The following is a 23,422-nucleotide window of genomic DNA, read 5'->3' as shown; positions in this document are numbered from 1 at the left end:
CTGAGTCGTAAGGCTTACCGAGCTCCCGACACCCCTTCAAAGCTTCGAATTGCAAGGGCAACCTTATTAACTAGACCTAGTCGAGGCAGTAATGTGGCGGCACAGCATCATGGTGTCCATATTGTGTGCTTATATATACCGAGCCCGGAGTTGAGACGCCCAATCGCCCTGGCCTAGTATGCCGAGAAGGGCTGGAGATGTCGATGGGACCTGCAAGCGAATAGCGCCTTGGAAATTGATCCCGGGTGTTCAGTAATCGGCTGTGTGTGGAAAACGAAACGCTACCCCCCCCTTGTCGTTTTGACTCGCGCTCTCCCCTCCGCGTTTAAAATCTTAAGTTTTAAATTCAGCTATATTTTATTATATCTTTATTAAAAAATTAAATAAAACTTTATAAATTATATATTTAAAAAGCTTCAATTATTAAATATATTATGAAATATTATTTATATTTATTATTTTAATTATTAATTAATATAAGTATAAAGTTTTTTTTATTATTATTAAAATAATAAATAACAAAGTTATATTATATTTAAGAAATATTACAATATAATATTTTAATAAAAAAATATGTATTAAAAATATATATTAGAAATAGCTTAGTTGTAAAGGATTTAAGATTTTGGAGAGGAGGGGAGAGCGCGAGTCAAAACGACAGGGGAGGGGAGCGGGTAGCGTTTCGTTTGCTAAACACAGGGGATCCATGTCGGTTATTAGCCTCGGCTCAAAAAAGTGAACTCTTCCTCTTCGGGAATTGTGCTAGCGGTAAGTAGGCTATCAAGGACTTCGACGCCCTTCGTAAGACCATGACGAGGGTAACACCGACATCGCGCTTCTGGGCCAACTTGAAACCAGAGACCCTCGCAATAATCTCTGACTTATTTCAAGACGATCATCCAGGTTCTCAATTGATTCAACTTGATTCATAATCAAAGAGGGTGGTCTTTAGTACTATGCACATCAATCCCTTGGTATCGCTTGTGGGCCTCGTCTAATTCGACATGATCCCTCGCTAGGATATCCAGCCCCAATCAGGACTTCGAGCAGCAACACGCCAGATTCCGCAAAGTACCAACTATCCCAGGGGACCGAACCATGCCTTCTTTCTCCGCTCGAGGTTTCTCATCCTGAGCACCGTCATATCCAAGCAGTCCCGCTTTCTCGGGATCAAAGGGCGAGTCGTTGTGGTACAATGGAAGGAGGGTGCGAGGCTGCGGCCCGGGCTTGAGGAACATTCTCCCCCATCGCAGCCACCATCTTGTGCTGCGTCCCGATGTATACGAAGGAAGCGTGGAGTCTTCATCGTCGCCGTACATATCCATCTCCTCAGCGCTGAAACTGGCCATCGCCTCCACCTTGTCCGCCATCCTGCTCTTCTCGACATAGGAAGTGGCCTGGCCAGAGCTGAATCCGCGCTGCTGCCTGACCTTGAGGCGAAAGGTGTCGGGGTCGATAAGGTAGTGGGAATCCCCACTCGGCTCCGTGACAATGATCTGCGGCCCGCGATTTGTGTCGTCTGGCTCGTCCCAGAATTGCCAGTTGCATCTTGGCAGGGCTCTGGGGCCTCTGACTGGTCTGCGGCGGGCCGGACCAGCCCGAAAGTTTCCTTGGGTTCGAGGGCCGTGACGATCCTGGAAGTTTGTTGAATTCTGAATGAGCACCCTCTTTCTTTGTGCACTATCTGCCGCCAGCTCCTAGAGCGGCTGTTGTGATGGTCTGGACTGGTGCGTGTGGTCGAGGGATCTGTACCACACGTCCAGGGTCGAAGTGTCGCAGATGAACTCCTTGCGCGCCGTGGCTAGTAGCCAGCGGTGAGAGCCGGCCCCGTTGGACGCTAGGTCCGGGTAGACACCGTCAGGAAAGGCCGCGGCGTTGAGGACGGTGAATTCTGCCAGATACTTCCGGATCCTCGGCGGCAGTCTCGCCGAGTCGAGGTGGCTCCAGCCTGATTCTGGGTTGCTGACGATCATGATGCCGTGGTTGTCGTTATCTATGGCGGGGAGATGCCTGGCCTTTTGGATGCACGTCGGGAAGTCCTCGAACAGCTGCAATATGCGTTCCTGTTCTGCGTCATCCGCATCCGCACTCATATCCTCGTCGTCGCTGCTGTCGGACTCGAAAGTACCCGAATCATTTGTGTCGAAGAGAGGTTGTGTTCGTTTGTGGTTCTCCTTGTTTCTGTCCGCCACGTCGCCGTGACCATTTGGGGTATCTCGTGAGATGGGTGATCCTATGTTGGCTGATGATTCGGTTCTAGCCTGCGGCCCTGACAAGTGAGCACCGGATATTGGTGAAGAGGATGAGCCTTCAGGCTGCACTGTTTCGAGACTCTGACCATGGACGTAGCCAACAGTCTTATCAGCATCCGCACCGGCGTCGGCGGCGGCGTTGTGAAGGTCTACGAGAGCGAGGTTTTCGGACTGTGGCTTCCATGGGCTCTTTCCTATCTGTGCTCCCAAGTGACAAACAGGACATTGGGCTCTGGTGGTCTCTCGGCAGAGCTCGTGATGTTCAGCGACGTGAAGCATCCACCGGCCATCGCCATCCGTCTCCTCAAGAATGTTGGGCTCGCCGTACCTGTCGTTCTCATTTGCAATCTCGATGACCTCGTCGAGACGCCTCAATTCCTTGACTCTACTATACCAGTAGGGTACTCTGTACGAATCTGGCCGGGGACGTCGGTACCGCGTCAGAGTCTCCCAGAGGCGCCGGAATTCTTCAGCCATATTGCCGCTTGGGAAGGGGACCACTGTGTCCGGAGAAGACACATCGAAGATAGCCCGAATGCCCTTGTTGAAATAACGAACGGTTCGAGGTTCAGTGCTGCCAGGGCACGTATGTCTGTGGCAGGGTGGATCTAGTCGCCGGTTCCCGACCGTAATGATTGAAGATCGATGAGTGTCGAGTTACGGATGGGGGATCTAGTGAACAAACGATGGGCAGTATTGATGAAACACTTGAATGAGATAAGCGAATGGTGGTCAGGGAAACCTACAGGCTTTCCGAGTGAGCAAGGTGTGGAAAGGATACAATTAGCTGCTGGGGCGAGGCATTGGACTAATATGAACTTCAGATTGTGCTTGGGAAAGAAGGACCGGGTCGGTCACTAGAGGGCGCCGGACCGAGTAATGTGGACGCCAGAACCTTCTTTTCGACACCGCATCGAGCGTACAATTAGAGGGAGGGTGCGAAGGCGCCCCGGGCACTTCAAGGTATCAGAGCAGTGCCTGCGGTCACAAGGACGAGCAAGACCTCCCGGGCGGCGCCTATCGTCCCCAAGTGACCCTAGCAAGTCACATCGGCAGCGCCGTTCTCAACGAAACAGGCGATAGCCCGGGATGGTACATAGTAATACAGCCCGTGTCGCCTTTAATTCCCAGCACTCGTGCTATATGTTCATTCCGAGTAAATAGGTACCAGATCTTATCGCCTAGGCATTACGTGCACTCTCACCCAGGCCTTGTGAGATGCCCTGGTCTGCTTCGGTTCCTTAGGAAGGGGTTTTCTGCTGGAGCCATCAAGTGAGCACATGCTAAAAGATGAGGGCTATTGCTCCGTAGGCCGTCAAAAAGCTGGAGTGGCCCTGCCCCGGCCGCCCTAGCCTGTATCTTTTCTGCTGTGCTCTGTAAGCCATACTTCCTTCTTTTGGGACCACCACCACCCGAGTCCGCTGTCCACCCCTGGGATTTGCGACTGTTGGCGCATTGGCTCTGAAGTGGAACTATGCATAACAACCAGAACGAGCATTGCCCAGACAACAGGCACACAAGTGCTTAGGGAACTTGATTCACTTCTGAGCTCGCATGCTAAAGCGAATACTGCCCAGGTGCACCGCAGTCGCTTAGCTCATCTGCAAACAGAGTTCGCCCGTGGCTAATGCCGCGCACATGGACTCGGGGCTTCTTGCCCAGATCCGTGACTTTGGCGCGTACCCCACATGGTCTTCTCCAGACGTTGACCTTGCAGAGTCTTAGTCTTGTAGAGGTCTGCACTCGTCATTAGCAAAAATTCAAAGGTAAAGCGCGCAAGTCCAGTATCGTACCCGAGATAATCCTCGTTCATGCTGCCAATGGCCCTGATCTCGCCAACCTCGTTCCTGATACCGGCGATCTTGACGCGAACGTGGGAGCCGCTCTCGATGGTCAGGCCTTCGTGATCGGTGAACTGAGGCGGTGTCGCGTTCGCATCGTACTTGCATGTCTTGGGCATCAACTAAAAGATAGTTAGCCACTAACGGCAAGCCCAAACAAAGAGGTGTGCCATCACGGCGCTCGCAGCACGTACGAAGTTCGACACGAACAGCTGCAGCGGGCCAGCCTGGCAGAAGAAACCGTGAGGATTGACGGAGAACACAACAGCATCAACCTTGAGCTTGAATTAGCACATGATCGTAGCCATGCGCAGCGGTTTACCCTACCGTCTCGCCCCTGAATGGAGCCCACACGACGGCGCGATAGCCGACCGTAAACTCTGCCAGCCCACTTCCAGGCAGGATGCGCCCCTCGGAGATGTCGAACGTGTCCATGATGGTGATGATGAAGTAGTTGCCCGCGCACGTGCCCTCGACATCCTTCAGTAGCTTGGTTGTGACCAGCTCGTGCATATTTCGGCCGAAGTAGGAAGGGTGAAGCGTGACATGACGCGTGAGGTTGTGCAGAAAGAACATGTTGTCTCGATGGCTTGTTTCGTCTTCGACGGTCGGTCGGTCGGGACGGGCTCGACCTGATGCGACGCGGTGGCTCGAGATCGTAAAGTCGACTGTCCTAGACCGCTCGCAGGGGCTGGTCGCAGCTACGAGATGGGCGTCGCGTCGGTTTGAAAGCAAGGGCGGTCGGTCGAAAGGCCTCGAGGGAAGTTGCTGAATCGGTGAATTGCTGCCAAGTGATGAAGACTGGCGGCTGGCAAGGTTTGCGCCCGAGGAAAGCTGTAGATGTTGGAATGCGGCGAGACCGCCTTCGAACAAGGCCGATCCGAGGAGATAAAGAACGATGGCCTCCCCGAGCCTAGGTTCTTGGAGCGAAGGGGTGAATTTTCAGCGGCGGCTCGTCTGCGGGCAGAGACTGAGCGAGTCGAGAAGGAGAGGGCGGCGAGGGAGGGAAAGGAAGGCAGATGCAGACCGCAGACCAGGAATGCGATTCGAAGGACTTGGAAGGCTTGACGTCCACCTCCAAAAGCCGTCCGAGCTTGTACCAGCGGCAGCAGGGATGCATGGTCCACTTCCGCAGCGCAGGCACGCGCCAGTTCCACAGTGCCGAAGGCCTGAACAATAGTAGCACTATCGAGGCGACATAGGCGTTTGCATCGGACCCTGCCTTAATCACTAGCAGACCACGTTACCTGCGACGGACCCCACAAATTGAGGCTCAAAGAGCTGTGTCCTTGGCAGCTCCGATTCACCCTCAATTGAAGAGGCCACATGGGGATGATCACTATACCCTGCTCGGTACCGACTTGCCGAGAGAAGCAGCCTTTGTACATGAACTAGGTGCAAGACAGAGCTTAGTACAAGATTACCTGGAGTAACTTTTCGCATGCCTTCTTGTATGTAAAGAGGACCGTTTGTGCTGGGGAGTGAAGTGTTACGACCACAATCCATGCTGCAGTTCTAGGCCCTGTCTGCGGTACCTAGGCATATAATGACAAGCACTATACCCCCGTATGCCGTGATTCGCGTTGTGCCTACGCAGTCAGTGCATGTACAACACCTGGGCCTGACATGAGCCGGGTCCGAACGAGGTGCCTGGGGTAGCATCCCGAGTTTCGCAGCTTGGCAAGGTGGCCGAGGTCAAGTCCTCGAGATCATGGCAGATTGGTAAAAGGCTTCACCTGTCTGGAAAGAACATCCGAGGTCCCCGTCAAACAAGCTTGGGACGGCAGCACTGGGTGCAAACATGACAAGGGCGGGACCCACCGATCCAACGTGGGTGGGAAGCTGGCGAGGGGTCCGCGGGCCTCCTGGCCAGTGCACACTCCCGCGTCAGAAATCCAAACCTGTGGACCTCTCCCGCCCGCGGGCGTCGCGGGCGGCCCCCATTCCCGAGGCACCACACACCAACTACTCAACTCACATCAGGAGACGTCAGGCGATCTGCTCCCGGTAGAAGCAAACCTTCGCAGCCTGCCCGCCCAACAATTCCCGGCCAGAAATACCCACTCACCCGTATAAAGAAGTATAAAGAAGTGGCCGTCAACCCTCCCAAACCTCGAAGCCCTTGCGCTTGGCGTTCGTGTTCCTGTTCCCGGACCCTGCCGCAACCCTCCGTCGTCCACCAACGTGTCTTATCTCCCCAACCGCCGTTGTGTCTCACTCGAACTCTGTCCTTGCCAACGACGTCGACGCCCACCATGTCTCTTGACCTGGAACGCCACTTGGTCTTTGTGAGCACCGCCGAGCTCCGCAATGCCGCCGAGCACCAGCTAATGTGCCCTCGCAGTACGGCTCCTACCACAACAATGTCGTCAATATCGGCATACACATGGTCTGCGTGCCAATCATCCTGATGACGAGCTTCCTGCTGGTACGGCCGCCCTTCTGCGACAAGCTTTCCCACGCGATGATGCTGACACCAATGACGTGGAAATAGGCTGCGAATTCGGGCGTCCTCATCCCACTGCCGTCATACCTCACGCTCGAATACCTCCCATTGAACATGTGCACGATCGGGAGTATCATCTGGGGCGGATTCTACGTGCTCATGGAGCCCGTCGCGGGTAGCCTGCTCTGCGCCATCTGCCTGGGGATGGCCGCGGCGGACAACTATTTCTACTCGGTGGATGCGAAGACGTCGACGGCAGTAGCAGGCGGCATATTTGCCGTGGCATGGATCCTGCAGTTCCTGGGGCACGGCAAATTCGAAGGCCGTGCCCCGGCTCTGCTCGACAACCTGATGCAGGCGCTGCTTCTCGCGCCGCTCTTTGTCTGGCTGGAGCTGCTCTTCTACTTTGGCTACCGGAAGGAGCTCAAGGACCGCGTGGACAAGAAGGTCGAGAAGAATATCGCAAAGTTCAGAGCTGAGCGGGCGGACAAGAACGGCAAGGCGCAATAAGCGCTGTCAGCGCCAGATTCGAAGGCAATCTTATAACCATGGGAAGCTATAGACCCGATCGTTGTGCTAGCCGCTATAGCACGGTCCCACGACAAACGAACATACTCCATCACACTTATAGAAGTGATGATAGGGCGTGATACACAATCGAAGCAAACACAGCAAGATACCGGTAAACCATGATCCAGAATACGGTCTGGTCCGATGCCACCTCACCTTTTTTCTCACAGACAGGTCTGTGAATCATGTTCATGTCTTAGTGGGCGGTCCGCTGGAAGCGGCAAAATCCAGAGGGAATAGACTCAGCTTTCTCTGGCAGCTGCCTCAAAATTCAAGGTCACACGGCAGCGCTCCAAATCACTGCACCCACACACGACCACCGAAGCGAAGCGTCAATTCCGCCAAAGCACTCGATCTTACATGTCGGCCCTGGCTCAGTTTTCCAACCGCTTCCACAAAGATTTGGACAGTGTTTTGGTGATTCCACAGGAGAAATTGAGCAAAGCATGCTTCTGTCACTCGAGTTCTGCCTCCCTGAATGGCACTATCGAGCATGGCTCGGTCTCGAAATACCTGTATGTCTGCACTGAGTCGAGATTGTTGTACCATGCAAACCGTCAAAAAAGGTGGCGGCGGCTGAGAGGCAAAAGCATTTGAAAAGCTCATTTGTAAGCGTTTGCTTTGCGCGGTTTTGGATTCTGATTGTTCTGCGTCTCAGCCGGCCGCCTGCCCTATGTACATAATTTGTTGGTGAACGACACACTGTTAAACATTTAAATTTACAACACCACCTACCCACCCGGCCGGGACACCTTTAGATCATTGCGTTGAGGGCGGATGATCTCCCAAGCCTGACACTTTGATGAGAGATGCGGATCCGCCGAGCGAGACACTTATCAGAGTCTACGAGTTTCTCTAGCCCACTGTGTCTATAGCAGGGTCAGATGTAGATCCCTTTTTTTCCTGCTTGTTTTTCTGCGGGCGCGGGAGAAGGGGTTGGGGGGGGGCTTGGGGGAAGGGGGGGGGGGCAAAACAACAGTGTCACAGAGAAGCAAGATGAAACATTGGGAAGACAGCTATAGACTGATTCCAAAGAGTGAAATTAGTTGGTACTTGTAATGAAAGGAAGTATCCACAGGATACCGCATTAAAGCAAAAGACAGAAAGAAAAACGGCGGGACGGTTAGCTTCTCGGAAGCTTCCAGCCTTGTCCCGCCTGACATGACAAAGGAAATATCGTGGTAGACAACCACCTTGGACTTTTTTTCGTTTACCTTCTTTTGCGTGAGGAGGCATACGGGAGCTTCCGTGTTACGTTAACTGGCGAGACGTCAGACTCCCGTGGCGAGTCGGCATAGTTTATGGGATACCCAAGATAGGAGCAAATGTCCCGCTCGATGGACGATTGTGACAGATCTGACACACTGCGACGGGGGCTTGGGGTCCGCGGCAGGTTCCTGAGCGCCGGGTGGATCTCGCCTGATGGCCACGCCGTGTTCCTGAGCGCTGGGTGTACCTGGTCCGCTGGCCTCGCAGCGGTCCGGAGCGCCGGGTGGATATGGCTCTGGCCGACCTCCTTCGCCGCGTTCCTGAACGCCGGGACGGTATTACCTAGCTCTGTCCGCCTCACAGAGCGCTGTCGCTGATGCTGCTGATGCGGCGGCTGCGGCGTCTTTTTCTGGATATTTAAGGGAGCGGGGTACGCACTTCTGTCGTCGTCGTCGATGATTTGGGGCGTGGGCCGAGCCGTATGTTGAGGTGGAGCCCGCGCCCTGCCCTCTTTGGCCTTCGCGAGCGCGCTCTCGCGGATCTTATCCGCTTTGCTGTTGCTCGTGGCGAAGCGCTTCTGATGGCGGTTCGACTCGACCTTTCCTGCGTCGCGAAGAGCCTGCTTTACGTGTGCCTCGGTCTTCCTGCGCGCCTTCTGGCTGGGAGGAACGAGGGGAGCTTTCCTGGGTCTTTCCCATCTGTCAGCTTTGTATACCGGGGCCACAGGCCTGGGGGGTTTCACAGCTTCTTCGTAGTGCCTCCTTGAACCTTTTGCTTCTGCGAAGCACATTATGAAGATGAAGAGTCAGATTTTGGTAGTTTGATGCGGGCTGTCCAGGAGACTTCTGGACCAAGACCAAGACGAGGACTAAGACTGGGGCTTCCATATTTATATGTTTTGGGAGGGAGGTCCGGGCTGGAATACTAGACTTACAAAGGGAACGGGGAATTCATAATGGATTAAGCTGTCTACACGGCACAGTGTCTTTGACCTCGTTCTTTCTCGAACGTCCTCAGCCTTCAACAATCCTCTTGTCTACGTGCTCTAAGGAGGGTCTAGACCACCCCACCACTTGCAGATGTCGGGCCTTGCATCGTTGTCCCTTGTGTGAGCAACAGTCACATTGTTGAGATACAATGCGACGGCTCGGTCATGATTCGAAAATATCTGAATATAAAAATGAACGGGTAAACCCTCAACGAAAAAGCTCACTTATCCTTCACTCATCGACCTACAATTGAGCCAACCCAGCTGCAGTGTAACCATTCGCACTGCTTGATTCTTTCCGCAGGACACCACACACCTCTGACTTGCAGCGTTTCGGGTATAGCTAGGTAGGTTTTGCCGTAAGAAGGCGAGAAACACCAATGTGGAACTTCTTTTCGCGTATGAGGCAGCGTAGGGCACAGCGGCAGGCAGCCCAGGGCTTCCGCTTCACTGTCATCGCGCCACAAACCCGTGGCCAAGACGAAACCATGGTCTTACGCGACAATATCGACGACCTCGGAGCTACTGCCGCCCTACAGCAGGTAATCGAGGCGAGTAGACCACGGAACGGCCGCGAGATGTCGAGCCAGACGACAAGCTTGCACGTCAGAACGCATGTCTCTGCGGTCTCTGCAGACTCAGAGGACTACATACGGAATCCGTATTCCGACACTGGCCGCCGCCCGCCTAGACAAGAACGTGGCCCACCGTCAAGCCCCCTCGCGGTCGCCCCTCCCGCACAACCCGCGAGCTCCACGGAGGATGACTACGTTGAGGTTGACAAACCCAATGTTGAAGAACGTGAGGAGTCCCAGAGCATCAGCAGGAATCTCATCGTGGATCCCGTGGGCACGCTTCTGCACACGGCAGCAGCGGCGACCCTCGCGGCCGGGCCTCCCGGGCGCCAGTATATCACGTCGGGACCTCCTCCACCCGACCAGAGAGGAAATTTTCAGGCGCAGAGTGGTAGCCAGGTAAGTCCCCTACTCACACTGAGTCCTCCACTTTCCCCCGCTCTCACGCAACGGTCTCGGGCTGCCAGCAGCCCCGCGTACAGTTCCAGACGCCGAATGAGTGATTGTTCTATGCGGTCCGTGCATACATTGTAAGTACACTGTAGCAAGTACGAAGCCATCGTAACCGTCATTGTCATTGTCATGATCATGGTTGGGTTTGGTACGTATCCCATATTTTCTTTGGAAAGGTAGGTAAGTCAAGGGAATACCAAGGCGTAGAAATCGATTTAGACAATAGATTGAATCCTCCCAAAAGAAAAAAAGAAACTTGTAGACTTGCTTGTGAAATTGTGACCATTGTAAGTGGATAGAAAACGAGGGATAGAAACTGTACGGGGCGGAAGTACGTAGAGGGGAACGAGACATAGATTGTCTAATACCACCAAATGAGATAATCCGAAGTGTGTATGCTATTGGAGGCACATACTGGATCGAAATTGGACGTTCGCTGGCACACCTGCAGAAGTCTTTGGACGGGAAGAGGGACCGATCATTAGTGCGCGTGCTAATTGTGTTGCTGACAGCTGGATAACTACCACAGTACAGCTCGGCACATCATCCGTGATGACCGCACTAACCCGGCGACAAAAGCCATACTAAATGCAGGAAACGCCTACCTAGGCCAAGGATCACGCAGACTTGGGCGCGAGAGCCGTGCAGCTGAAGCGGAGGTCGTCAATGCCCGCAGCCTGCACCAGCTTGATGACCCTCTTGATCCCGAGCTCGAGAGCCCTGGGGCTCAACACGTCCTCGTCCTCCGCAAGGACGCCCCTGTCGATGGGCCCCTTCCTCGACCCCTCCAGCTCCCACAGGTGGCCGCCCTCCTTGACGAAGGAGACAAAGTGCTGCCCCGCGTGGCGGGTGTCATCTGACGGGGGCGCAGCCGTGTCGCCGATTTCGACGACGGACTTGTGGGCTGCCTCAAAGGGCTCGCTGTCGTAGAGCATCTGGGCGCGGTCCTTCATGCCGAGCGGGATGGCGTCGCGCCGGAGCTTCTCGAAGTCGCTGCCTGGGAGGATGTGGGCCTTCGCCGGGCCGTTGATGACCGAGTGCAGGAGGCCGATCGAGCCACACGCGTTGCCGATGGTCTGCTGGAACCACACGACGGGCTCCTTCTCGCCGAGGCCGGCGTAGTCCTCCTTGGTCGCGTCCTCGGCCTTGCGCTCCTCGTCCCAGGGCTTGGTGAGCGGGATGATGACGAGCAGGGCGTGGGCGGGCCTGGGGATGTGGGCGAGGAGCTCAGGCTCGTCGAGCGAGTAGACGTCGTAGAACTCCAGCTCGTCCGAGAGCCCGAGCTTGGTCTTGAGGGCGTTCATCACCTCGGGGTTGTTCTCTGCGCGAGTGGGTCAGAGAACGGGCCGAAGAGCGGACACCGCTGGTTTGTGGCGCCTGCTGTACGATGGGCTAGCGGGCTTACCCAGGATGGTCCAGCATTTTCCTTCGGCCATGTTGGTGAGGCTGAGAATGGGAGTTGGACGCCAAAGCACCTGATGAGTTAGTTGTGTTAGGTCCGATCTGATGTGAGATCCGGCTGGGAGCTCAGCCTTCAGCGTTGAATGAAAGTCGGGCAGGGCAGTTGGATGAGTAGCGTGGGTGCTCAGTTTGAGGCCAATGGGCAGGTGGGATATAGGCTGGGTACCTAGGTAGTGTACCGACCCAGAATAGCAGGCACCAGTGGGTTGACGTTGCCGTTTGCATTGACAGCAGCAAACTAAGTTTGGGTTAGGTTAGGTGGGAGCTGCGGCTGCAGCTGCACACAACGTAAGACCCCAGCCCTGCCAGCAGCCACCCTGGGCTGCCTGGGCCGGCAGATCTCCTTGGCAACCCGCTCTTTGCGGGCTGCCACCCTGGAGCCACCCAATCATCTTATACCATTCTGGTCTAAATGCGGGCCACCTGGGGTAGAGGAGGGCAGGGCGCCCTCCTGCTGTGCTGCGCTCCACCAGACAAACTACTCCAACCCTAAATCCTTGCACCAGCTGTCTGACAATCAGCAACAGCCACCGCTCCAGCAGCCACGGCCGGCACTACGCTCGGCCTCTGCCTGTATCATCTACAAATCAGGTGATTGCCAGCGCTTACATTCCCCTCTCGTATCAACGAAAGGCGCCCGGCCAAGCCGAGTGGATCAACAGCCGCAAAATAAGCTTATTCGACTTGTCTACTGCCGACATCTACCACGGAAAGCCGATTCTATACTCCGTTGGACTCTTCCTCCCAGGTTTGTGCGATGAACGGTTGACTCTCAGGCTGGCGAAGCTCTTTAGACCAGATTGTACCACGAAATTGTGGCCTCGAGAACGCAAGCAGATGTCTCGTCAACCTTGGCCAGGTGCATCTCTCTGCTCCGAGGACTTAACCTGCTCCTCAGTGTTACTGGTCACCGCAACTACTAAGACTAGATGGTCCGGGGTCACTGTTCTTACTCATATTCCAAGACTCTGAGTTGTTCGAGCTGATCATCGTACGTAAATCGCACCACTGGCCGGGGCTGACCCTACGCCACGTTCTTCTTTGTCCGAATGGCATTTAGCCCACGGCTTTCTATACCACAGGAAACTCAGCCTCTCCAGCTGATATCGGGTTATGCACATCTTCCAGGTTCACGAACGCTCACACGGCGTTGCACGAAGGCGGTCACAGCCCGGCCGCGTGAGCCCGAGCGGCCGACAGCCTGGAGGCTGGACACCAGAGTACAGAAGCCTCATAATTAACAAATTCGTCACCCAAATCAGCTCGTCCTCTACAGAATATAAAAAGGGTGGTATGCCCACGACTTTTAGCACAGTTGAAAGAAGCATCCACTCCAACATCTTCGCAGCGCTCAATAGTACCAGTCTCTCGCCTCATTTACTCCACAAGTCGTCTAGACCAGACTCAAAAAACTCACAAACAAATCCAAAATGAAGTTCAGCATTGCCGCTGCAACCCTCTTCGCCGGCCTCGCCGCCGCCGCGCCGTCCACCAAGGCCGCCCGGACCAACACCGTGACGCTCACGTTCTGGGCCGCCGCCGAGAACACATTCACCCTCGACGTGCCCATCGACGGGTCTTACACCTTCATCTCCAGCGACCTCTCCTTCACCTCCATCTCCGCCTCCTCCCCGGGCAACACCGTCTGCCACAGCTACGGCGTCGACAACTCTGACACCGTGCTGTACGGAAGCGCCACCGATGTTCCGATTGGACCCCCTCAGGAGCAGACCTACGCGACTTGCGAGTACCTGTAAACTCCCAATGCAATATTGGGTGTAGGTAGTGAGAAATAGATCCGATGGCTTCAATTCTGGCGGAACACCATTTTTTGGGACTCGAGACTTTTTCGTTTGCCTGCTTGGAGGCTATCCAATCTGTGACTTTAGACGTTACGACAATCACGCTTAAGATGAGAGACGAAAGAACATCTGGGAGGTAGACTTGGGCGAAAAATTCGCTTTGATGCGATCATATAAACAGGATTCTAGAACCTATGGAGACACTCCTTTAATAGTATACTATTTCACTTACATAAGCTTGTTGCATTCCAACAACACAATGCCACTTGACTATCTGACCACTCTAGTTCTCTGAAATTGGAGTTCGGGCCGCTCAAAAGGACTGTCTATGTTTCCGTGCAACGTAATATGAGCTAGGCTGATGCCACACAGCCTTCGCCGGACCGTGTTGAAGACTCAATTGAAATAGAGTACAAGGCATTCATATGGATTGGCTTCAATCCCTGTTGGTTTTGTATGTGTGTGCGTCACTTGAACCTCTTGTGGTGCTGGGTCTGGGAAGCAAAGTCCAATGGCACAGCATATCATCATAGATGTTCGCAATTGATGTCTTCCTATAGAAATTACCCGGAAGCCTCACCTCAACATCAATAATTTGAAATGAGGTGGGTTAAAACAATTCATGCTAGTAAACTCCTCGCGGTAGATATGATAGTTGATGCACTCTGGGTGAAAAGCGATCAAGTTGTCCGAAATGCCTTAGTCGCAAGGCTTCAATACCTCAGGATCCATTGTCTGAGCAGGAGCTAGAGTATTCGCAACACAGACTTGTAACACTTGCAAACCACGAACTCTGTGGTGGGATTCCTTTGCGAGACAAATGATGCAGCATTCCGCCTCCTGGAAGGGAAAGGAGGGAGACTGTCAGGTGCTTTGCCTCTATAAATACGATAGAAACAGGATGGGTGACTGCGGCCTGCGAATAGTAGTTATTGGTGAATTTCATCAATGATTTGCGGCACAGTGCCCTCTACTGTTCGTTTCTAAGGAGAAGCGATCATCCAGCAGACACGTGGTTACCGTGTAGATCCAACCCTGCACGAACCTCCCGGCTTCTCCGGACCCCTCGTGTTCGCCAGACAGCGTGTATTCACGAGCGAAGTGAGCATTACGTGCTTACTTGTCAGAAGTGCTGCCGGTTGAGCCGAAGAATTAGAAGTAACCTTGTTCTGGGCACACATTCCACTGTCTGTCTAGACATCATTGGGATCGTCGAGTCTGAAGGTCATTCGAGTTGCTTGCTTTCTGATTTTCAGCACAAATCAGACTGAGATCCAATTCACATGTGAAGTCACTTGGTAATCCCGGCCAGCTCGTGGCATACTCAGGTACTTTTGATGGAAGGCAATTGCCAAGGCTTGTGGACTAGCGTGCCCCGGTCGCCGTGCAATCCCATCTAAACAATGTCAGTCACGAGGTGGTTACGTGTAAGAATGAAAATAGTCGTCCTGTGGGATACATGGACTGAGCGACTTTGAAGAGCGATACCTACCCGCAGCAGTAGACCTAGGTACTTGACCCCTGCAGCAAGTCATCCAACGCAGGTAGATAGGGGTAGATGGGGTGGACGCAAGAATTGGATCTCGAATCCAGGTATTTGGAATTTGACAGCGTAGAACAGTCCGGCCGGCAGGCCATGCTCCAGATGCAACCCCCAATCCTTACTAAGATAATCGAAGAATATAGTAGCCCAGCAGGAGATTTGATTGACCATGTCGCAAGTAGAGCGGTAACTGATTAGTGTCACAGACAATATGAGATCAACTGTCAGAGAAGCCGGATAGTCAGCGATGATTTCTGCTCACCCTATGGTATGTAGGGCTTGAGATTGTAGGGCCCGAGATTGCCTGGGAATCGAGGAAAATGACAAGAGTCAGAAAAGGGCATCCACTGAGCGCAGTTCACCTTTCACCGCACTTTCTAATTACTAGATCAAGAATCGGCAGGGCCGGACTCAGCCAACGCGGGATATAGAATCGATGACGAATGAATAATTCCGACCCTCAAAAGAAATCCACGCAAACAAATGGCTTTTCATCGAGGGCAGCCCCCATGTCCCGAGCCGCTTCTGGGAATGGCGCGAGTTGCGGTTGAGGACGGTATAAGCCATTCGTTATGCTTAACCCCTAGTGAGGACCCCAGAATGTAAATCCGAAAACGACTACCGGTATGTAAGCGATAGCAGTAGCGTATGAAACAACGCGAATTGAAAGGGGCGACTAGTCTGCAGCTAGGGGCACAACACCCCAACGGCGACCATACGAGTACGACCTTCCACATTCACTGCAGGAACAGGTATATTGGGGGCCGCATTATGGACAAGGCACTACTCGACATTCAGCTTCGAAAGGTTTAGCTTGACATTCGATGAACTGCAAAATCGCTCAGGCACCTCAGCCTTGTTGTGGACCTCGAAAGCTGGGCAGGCTAGTGGCCAATATGCACGTCACCTGCGAGATCTATATGGCCATGAGTAGTGTAGATAGAACCAGGTATCCATTCTCATTGTGATATGTCATTGTGATCAGCAGCAATAGCCTATGCGTATATATACCTAGGTAGCCTCGAGTGTTCCTGTGCCAGAGTTTCTTTCCTTGCCTCACTCACGTTATCATCTGTTGGTAGGTCTCTCGTACGTATGATAATCATATGGGGAAGCAATTGTTTATTGGTGTTGCTCTGTCTAAGTTCTGAGAGGCTACGTGCCCCGCAGGGGATAACTAAAGTAGCCGTCAAGGGCGAGGGTCGTACTTGCCAACATCATCAGATCTCCCAACATAATTCGTTTCTATCATGGGTGTGTTTCGTACCCTTATTCTCTCTGCATCTGCCGCAAGTTTTGTGGCAGCGAACGCAACACCCCGGCCTTCGGATCCCTCCCAAGCATGCGCGCTTCTCAAACAAAATTACCCGAACACTACCTTGCTTCCTGAAGACGACGGGTACAAAGATGAGAACGAGGGTACTTCCACGTAAATATAAAGTCCCATCTGTCCTCACAGCTGATTGTATGTAGCATCGTGGTCGTCCGCTGCCTGGCTCAGTCCTGCCTGTGTTGTCACGCCGAAATGTGCGAACGAACTCTCCTCGATCATCAAAACTCTTGTCCAAACATCGACACTCTTCTCCATGCGAGGAGGTGGTCACATGCCCATTGCGGACGCTGCAAACATCAATTCGACTGGTGTTCTCATCTCCAGTACCAACTTGAACACGCTTCAGCTGTCTGACGATAAGGAGACTTTGTCGATCGGACCTGGCCCGCGGTGGGGAGACGTGTTTGAGTACATGGATGGCTCCAACGTGACCATTGTTGGAGGACGTTTGGCGCCTGTTGGCGTCCCAGGCCTACTTCTAGGAGGAGGAATTAGCTATTATAGCTATTCACTGGGCCTTGGAGCGTCCAATGGGAAGATCAAGGCATACGAGGTAATATCTTCACGTGTATATCTGCGCATCACCCGCTTATATCAGGTTCAGACAGTTCTAGCAGACGGTACTATCGCCACTGTTACGGCCGACAACGAATACGCCGATCTTCACTGGGCTCTCGGTGGCGGTGGAAACTCCTTCGCCTTGATCACGCGCTTCGACCTTCAGGCCTTCTATGCGCCCACACCCCTCGTAGCAAACGCCGTGTACGGCGACACCAACGAGACCAGAGATGCATACATCGACGCCCTGGTCAACTTCGCCAACAACGGCGACCAAGACACCGGTGCTGCTGTCACACCCGTTGCTCGCTGGGGTCCAAACTACACAGCCCCTTCGTACGAAGCAACTCTCTTCTTCAACGGAACGACCGCGCCAACCTCCGGCCCCTTCGCCGACTTCTACTCCGGAGCTGCTTTGCAAGCAGTCAACGACTCCTCGACCCTCCAGCCCACCACCCTCGCCGAGACCGCCAGACTCCTACGACCAGCCTTCGAAGTCGGTGGCCCAGGACACGGATTCAGGCAGAAGTTCTGCGTGGAGCCGATCAAGGCGACCAAGGAAGCGGCACGGATTGTCCACGACAACTTCTTCAACAGCCTCGCCGCCAACGGCCTCGCCAACCGCGCCCCAGGCTTCTTCACCGGTCTCGCCTTCAACGCCGTCACGCCCACGATGGCTCGTCAGTCCGCCGGCCTGCCCCAGAACATCCCGGACGAGGCGGCGTTCTGGATCGAGCAGCCCGTCTCGTGGTCTAATGCTGCCAACGACGCCGAGATCGAGGAGTGGCTGGTCAGCGCTGATGCGGCGATGGACGAGGAGCTGGGGAAGATCAATGGCACGAATCGGTACCTCTACCTCAACGATGCCGACGCGGGTCAGGACGTGTTTGCGAGCTATGGAAAGGAGAGCGTGGACAGGTTGAAGGAGATCAGGGCCAAGTATGACCCCAACAAGGTTTATACTGAGCTGATGCCCCGAGCCTTCAAGGTGGATGCTGCCAAGGAGCTTTAATGGTTGCGGTGTCAACCGACCGATCATTGTGCTCTTGTCCCCTTGCGTGGACGGGATTTCTATTCTGTCTGGAGGGAGTTCCAAGCTCCTTTCCTTTTTAACTTCTTTTCCCCTTTAGGAGATATGTATCTATTTACCTAATTGGATTCTGCAAAAATAATAAGGATCTCATTTAGTCTCCTTCTACATGTCTTTCTCGCGATGCTTTCATTTGCTTCCCAGCTTCCAGTCCCTGTGACGCCCTCATGGAGAGACGAACTAAATAGAGCCATTAGACGAGGCAGACAAAAACAATTGTAAGAATACTCTGAGCGGAGGGCCTTCCGTCAGATCACTCTGTACCTTGAATCTTTCATTTTGACATACTTTCGCATCGCCTGTAATCACTGTCATGAAATCCCTATCATCTTTGGACAATTGTCACGAGAGGGGATACAGAGACAAGGCAGCTGTCCTCAATACGTCAATTTCAAAGCAAGATGGCGCTACTACCTTCTATGTAAGGAAGAGGTCTGGTAGAAATTGTAGGCAAGGGGTTTTATGCCTGAGGGGTGTGGGGCCCAGAGCCTCAGTGAATGCCAGCAGTCAATGGGGCCCAGTCACACACATACTCACAACAATGGCTACACATGCCCGGAATTATGTGACGGCATGGTGAAGAAGCCTCGGCCTCTCCACGTCTGATATTCGTCCAGGAGTGCCGGTCAATCGAGGTGAGAAGCCTGGCAATGTTGACGTGCAAAAATTCCCGAGAGGCTTCATATGCTGGTCTATAGGTCTTTCCCCACCTACTACAATTGTTCTCGTTATTATATTCATCTCTTTCAAGGATCACAGGATGTCTTCGAGCTGTCATTGCTTTGACTGAGGCTTTTTATGTGGCACAGAGGATGCCTCTGTAGACAGATACACACATCCTCCAGCATGGGTGTTGATACCAATGAAAATGTGCCTTTCTGCACACCAATTGTGACGTGCTATCTTTCCGTTCATACCTCCACCCGGATTGCCGTTGGGCCATCTTGCTTTGTGGTTCCCGGTATGCATGCATGTCAGCAGGTCCGAATCCTGATCTTGGCCGAAGTTTGCAACGTCAAGCTGTTCAATTCCTAGCCTTGGAGCCTGTCAACTAATGTATACATCGGATCTTCTAGCCCAAATCTATCCGCTAGAGTATATTTTTCCTTGGATCCTATCGTTCATGCGCCCTCAGGCACCGAGTACAGGATTGTTTGGAGGTAGCCATGGCTGAGACCGTCGCAGAATTTGCCCTCGCGGGCGACTTGCTGCGGTTTCTGGAGGCCCGGGGGCGTGGGAGCTGGTGAAGAGGATTTGACACATCTAAAATTCAAAGGTCAACGCCCTTAGAGTTTTCGAGGACCTTCAAGTGCTGACACTTGAGCTACAGAACACTTTGATGCCTTCAGGTCGCCCATGTCTTCAGCACAATCTCCTCAGTTGAAGGTGCTGGACTTGGAGCGATCTTTCCGAGACCTGCTTCCTTTTTGCGCAAGAGCTACTTGATATCTTGAAATTCTCGGAGAGTGTGGTAATGGAGGCAGAAAAGGTATCCTCCTCCCAGGTTTCAAGGCCATTGAAAGAGCACTGAGAGTGTTGATCTGCAACGTCGGATGGATATGTACAGACAGCAACTTCCTATTGGTCTTGTGGCTTGTTTGAGGTTTGCGTCAAGATTAACACTGCAGAGAAACAAATGTGGCACACTGACTGAGATCCTAAAGAGAAGCCCATATCAAGTCATTGGAGCGGACAGAACAGATTCAATGAGATCAACTTGCCGCAGGCCCAAGTGAGTGATTTCGATTTCCCAGCTGGACCAGCCAAAGACCGAAGGCAATCCACCAGGACACGTCACACCGTGCTATAATTCGGGTCTCTGACAATATCAAGGAATGAACCGACCACAAGGGTGGTACTCCCAAGCATCAAGCATCAAGCCCAGGAGCCATGCCAGCAGCCCCAAGCCCCAAGCACAAGAGCCGCAGGCCGCAGGCCGCAGGCCCCAGAGGCAGAGCGACCCTGGGACCAGGCCGTGGGGTCAGGCGGCTGGTCGCATGTGGTGTGGTCTTTGCATCTCCCCATCGCATAGACACGCATAGACACGGCGCTGACAAATTCCACATAGGCTTCCACGCCCCCTCCATCAAGGCGGAGCCAGTACAGGAAGACAACCATCAGCCATGCCCACCAGCAAAAACTGAGAAGATGCATCAAGAGTTAAGGGTTCTTTTGAAATTGACAATAGATTTTTCTTTTTCCAAATAACAAACAAAGGTTTTCTAAAATTATATAGACACTGGTGTATAAATGCATCTAGTGGTCTAAGCCATCAACGGAGCCTCGCCCGGAGTGCTAGTGTCGACAGCTACAGAGGCCAATGGGTCAGAGACACAGCACCGCCGCAATGACGTCTGTGGAAAACAACACCTCGCAGACGTATGGCTGGAACTCAATGTCATTATAACAAAGCGGTAGAGCTCGTCTTGCCAGTGCACACGTCTAATAAGGAATGCACGCAATGATTGCCCAGCTTCTATGAGGTTGACTCGTGTGTTATGTCTTCGACGCAGTGATTGTCCGCTACCAGGGGACAAGGGTTGGCAGGGATTAGGTGCTGCCAGACCCATGCGCCGATTCTCCAGGGACCGGCCACATGCCACCGGGTGTAAGCGGGCAGCGGAGCATCGGAGGTGTTCGGCCAGCAATCGTTACAGGGAGCTCCCCAGTCCTGACGCCTCCAGCGGTCCGGCGTCCCAAGCAATTGCTTCCCATCCACATGCACCTGCACCTACATCATGCAAACCACTCGGGCACCACACATGTCCCCAGCTTTGTGATTCGACATATCGTGGATACGAGCCTCCCACCCAAGGACCGACGGTATTGGTCAATTTGAGAGGAGTCTTCCCCCCCGAGCTGGTGGATTGTGTCAGGTGAGCCAACTTTTACCCTCACCAGACTCACTCTGAAACGACGACGGCCTGCATGCCTGCACCCAACAAAAACTTGAGGCTCTGCGGAGGAATATTGTGCCAGCCAACAATGCCTTCGAGCCTGGATGGACACAATACGAGCTCCACGTCAAGATTGGCAGGCGACGTGCGGCCAAGAGGCAGTGGACAAGTGACGTCTCCTATCTACGCAGATCCGTCGCCCGTCACACCGCCGGCCTCTCGCCTGCCTCAGGCCTGCCTGCCCTGCCCCGACTAGAAACAGGCTGCGCGGGCTGCGCATGACCGGCAGCAGTTGACAACTGGCATCGCGCAAGGGCCAGGGCGCAGCCGAATGACGGAATCATGGGCGAAGACCCGCAGAGCTGCGCCTGACACCCTTCTAGCGTCCTTCTCGAAGGCGAGGGGCGCGCCGATCCTCATCCCCCGTGGCGGCTGGCTGAGACCAACCCATCCTTGCCGGGCTGCTTCGCCAGCCGGAAGCCAGCCAAAAGTCAGCCCGCCCGTGCTGACTGGCAGACAGAAAGGCAGGATTTTGACTACCATCGGGAGGAGGATAACGAAATTCTGGTGAGTCAATTATTTTTCTTTGCGTCTCGGGATACTCGCGTCCCCACGTCGATCGTCCGCCGACTCGATCGCCCGGGCCCACCAAGCTGATCCTGCAAGCAAGCCGCCCCCAAATTTGACATGATGAGTTGTCGCACGAACGCACCTGGCTAGGTTATTACTGTTAGCCGAGGAGCCATTTGGTCGAGGACGCCCCGGGGATTCCTAAAGTGGCCACTAATGTAGGGAGCCGTTCCTCAACCAGAGTGCTCACCTTCCAAGCCTGCAGAGGAGCAACGCGTCCTCCCTACCGCCTGCCCAAGAGGCCAACGATGGAGGCTGGCCACCATGTGAGGTTTCCAGGGCGACGACTCTGAATCCTTCCCGTAGATCAAGTTCTCAAAGCACCTACTCTGACCTCTCCGCAGTCCCTATGGCCTAAGTGGTTGGCCGTTCATCACCACCGCCAACTAGCCCAATCCACATCCAGGCCATGGCGCCACTCCTATCTTCTGAGGAAATTAAGTGAATCATTTGCATGACAGGGCTTTATATGATTATCTCCTATATGCGAGTCCTATTTGGGTCTTTGAAAGTGAGCAGCCATGCCTCACCGTGTCTCACCGTGCCGTTGTGCACCGTTATGGCACCGTGCCATGCAGTACCTACCCATCGTACTTGACTGGACTACAATTAAGCTCCCCCGGGCCCACTCTTGACCCTAGCCCCAGTACCTCGGTGCCTGCAACTCGCCGCAGGCTGCAATCGATGGTTTGCATGAGGAACGCTACTTTACTTTTTTTACTTGATCGCATTGTTTCAACCAACCCACTTCTATCGTGGCTCAAGGTCGACTATGGTTGCCGTTCCTCTTTCGGCAAACAGCCATGGCTCCAGTTTGCGAGCATCCACACCACGTGCAGCCCCTGGCTCCGCCGTGTCAGAGCCTTGACAGACGACTGCCATCAACCACCAGCGTCCAGCGCCCATCGCCCTGAGCAGGCCCAAGCAAAAAAAAAAAGACGGTCGCACAGCTCAAGCGCTCACTGTCTCTTCTCTCTTTGGCGCCCGACCTCGTCCTGCCGTCCTGCCGCCCTGCCGCCCTGCCGTCCTGCCTGTCCTGATCAGCCCTGTCATGGGGTGGGTGGGACAGCAGCAGGTCCAGGGTTGCCCCTAAAGATCAGCATGGCAGGATTGACAGGCCTCAGGCCTGTATGTACCTAGGTAGCTTGTCTGCATGAGGCAGCCCTATGAGCCGATTTCTGCTGCTGTGCAGGGTTGCAGCCACCATGCTACCGCAATTGGCCTGGTTGAGACACCGCTCCACAGTCGTACGGGGCATGAGCTCGCAGCTGGATACAACCCCTCCACCACCAGATAGCTTCGGCCCTCACCCACGCGCTCAAGTACGGGGCGGCGGATTGGGAACGGCTCAGCCCAGTTTAGTCCTGCGACAGAAAAGTTTCTCCTATCGAGATGAATGGCCATGACCAGACCAGAGGTTAAATTGCGCTGGCTCGTGCAGGGCCCAAAGATGAGGCGGTCGGCGGTCGAATCGCATCGCCTGCCTGCGTGGAGTCTAGGACTGGCTTAGGTCTCACTTTCTCCTCCGGCACGGGTTTGGGACATATGCCCCATTGCGCTTCGCCGTCCGTCAAGGGCTCCGAGACCCGCTGCCGTTGACAAGGATCTGGGCACAAGCCTACCCGAAGCAGGTTTGTTCGATGGGTTCGCCCGTCTCTTCACCACGTCGCGCAGAGGTGTAATCTAGAGACATGGTCGCTCCAACGGGTCTCCTACTTACGTACCGCGCTACGCACGAGGGCTGGCCTCGCTGGCCGTTTTAACCCAGCCACGC

At 53.9% G+C, this 23,422-nt stretch overlaps 8 protein-coding genes across 8 annotated transcripts; 4 read left to right on the top strand and 4 right to left on the bottom strand.

Annotated features, from left to right (window-relative positions):
• Nucleotides 1-1,034: 1,034 nt before the first annotated feature.
• INS49_008641 (uncharacterized protein) lies at nt 1,035-2,729 on the bottom strand (the record flags this gene model as incomplete). Its single annotated transcript, XM_043169380.1, has 2 exons — nt 1,035-1,697; nt 1,758-2,729. 2 exons carry the CDS (start codon nt 2,727-2,729, stop codon nt 1,035-1,037), a joined length of 1,635 nt encoding a protein of 544 aa, XP_043027060.1.
• A 1,244-nt stretch (nt 2,730-3,973) lies between these two features.
• INS49_008640 (uncharacterized protein) lies at nt 3,974-4,669 on the bottom strand (the record flags this gene model as incomplete). The annotated part of the gene is made up of 4 exons (XM_043169379.1): nt 3,974-3,989; nt 4,046-4,215; nt 4,288-4,368; nt 4,421-4,669. 4 exons carry the CDS (start codon nt 4,667-4,669, stop codon nt 3,974-3,976), a joined length of 516 nt encoding a protein of 171 aa, XP_043027059.1.
• A 1,679-nt stretch (nt 4,670-6,348) lies between these two features.
• Nucleotides 6,349-7,049, top strand: INS49_008639 (uncharacterized protein; the record flags this gene model as incomplete). The annotated part of the gene is made up of 3 exons (XM_043169378.1): nt 6,349-6,381; nt 6,438-6,482; nt 6,588-7,049. The coding sequence occupies 3 exons, from the start codon at nt 6,349-6,351 to the stop codon at nt 7,047-7,049; spliced, it is 540 nt and encodes a 179-aa protein (XP_043027058.1).
• Nucleotides 7,050-8,319: 1,270 nt separating this feature from the next.
• On the bottom strand, nt 8,320-9,272 carry INS49_008638 (uncharacterized protein; the record flags this gene model as incomplete). Its single annotated transcript, XM_043169377.1, has 2 exons — nt 8,320-9,001; nt 9,253-9,272. 2 exons carry the CDS (start codon nt 9,270-9,272, stop codon nt 8,320-8,322), a joined length of 702 nt encoding a protein of 233 aa, XP_043027057.1.
• A 414-nt stretch (nt 9,273-9,686) lies between these two features.
• INS49_008637 (uncharacterized protein) lies at nt 9,687-10,922 on the top strand (the record flags this gene model as incomplete). Its single annotated transcript, XM_043169376.1, has 3 exons — nt 9,687-10,222; nt 10,427-10,482; nt 10,864-10,922. 3 exons carry the CDS (start codon nt 9,687-9,689, stop codon nt 10,920-10,922), a joined length of 651 nt encoding a protein of 216 aa, XP_043027056.1.
• A 29-nt stretch (nt 10,923-10,951) lies between these two features.
• INS49_008636 (uncharacterized protein) lies at nt 10,952-11,770 on the bottom strand (the record flags this gene model as incomplete). The annotated part of the gene is made up of 2 exons (XM_043169375.1): nt 10,952-11,655; nt 11,740-11,770. 2 exons carry the CDS (start codon nt 11,768-11,770, stop codon nt 10,952-10,954), a joined length of 735 nt encoding a protein of 244 aa, XP_043027055.1.
• Nucleotides 11,771-13,225: 1,455 nt separating this feature from the next.
• INS49_008635 (uncharacterized protein) lies at nt 13,226-13,552 on the top strand (the record flags this gene model as incomplete). Its single annotated transcript, XM_043169374.1, has 1 exon — nt 13,226-13,552. One exon carries the CDS (start codon nt 13,226-13,228, stop codon nt 13,550-13,552), a length of 327 nt encoding a protein of 108 aa, XP_043027054.1.
• Nucleotides 13,553-16,726: 3,174 nt separating this feature from the next.
• Nucleotides 16,727-18,043, top strand: INS49_008634 (uncharacterized protein; the record flags this gene model as incomplete). The annotated part of the gene is made up of 1 exon (XM_043169373.1): nt 16,727-18,043. The coding sequence occupies one exon, from the start codon at nt 16,727-16,729 to the stop codon at nt 18,041-18,043; it is 1,317 nt and encodes a 438-aa protein (XP_043027053.1).
• Between the last annotated feature and the right edge of the window lie 5,379 nt (nt 18,044-23,422).

This window comes from Diaporthe citri (assembly GCF_014595645.1).
Source record: "Diaporthe citri strain NFHF-8-4 chromosome Unknown scaffold_3, whole genome shotgun sequence".
Taxonomy (NCBI): domain Eukaryota; kingdom Fungi; phylum Ascomycota; class Sordariomycetes; order Diaporthales; family Diaporthaceae; genus Diaporthe; species Diaporthe citri.
Note: the sequence above shows the minus strand (reverse complement) of the source record. Positions and strands in the feature narration are given on the sequence as shown.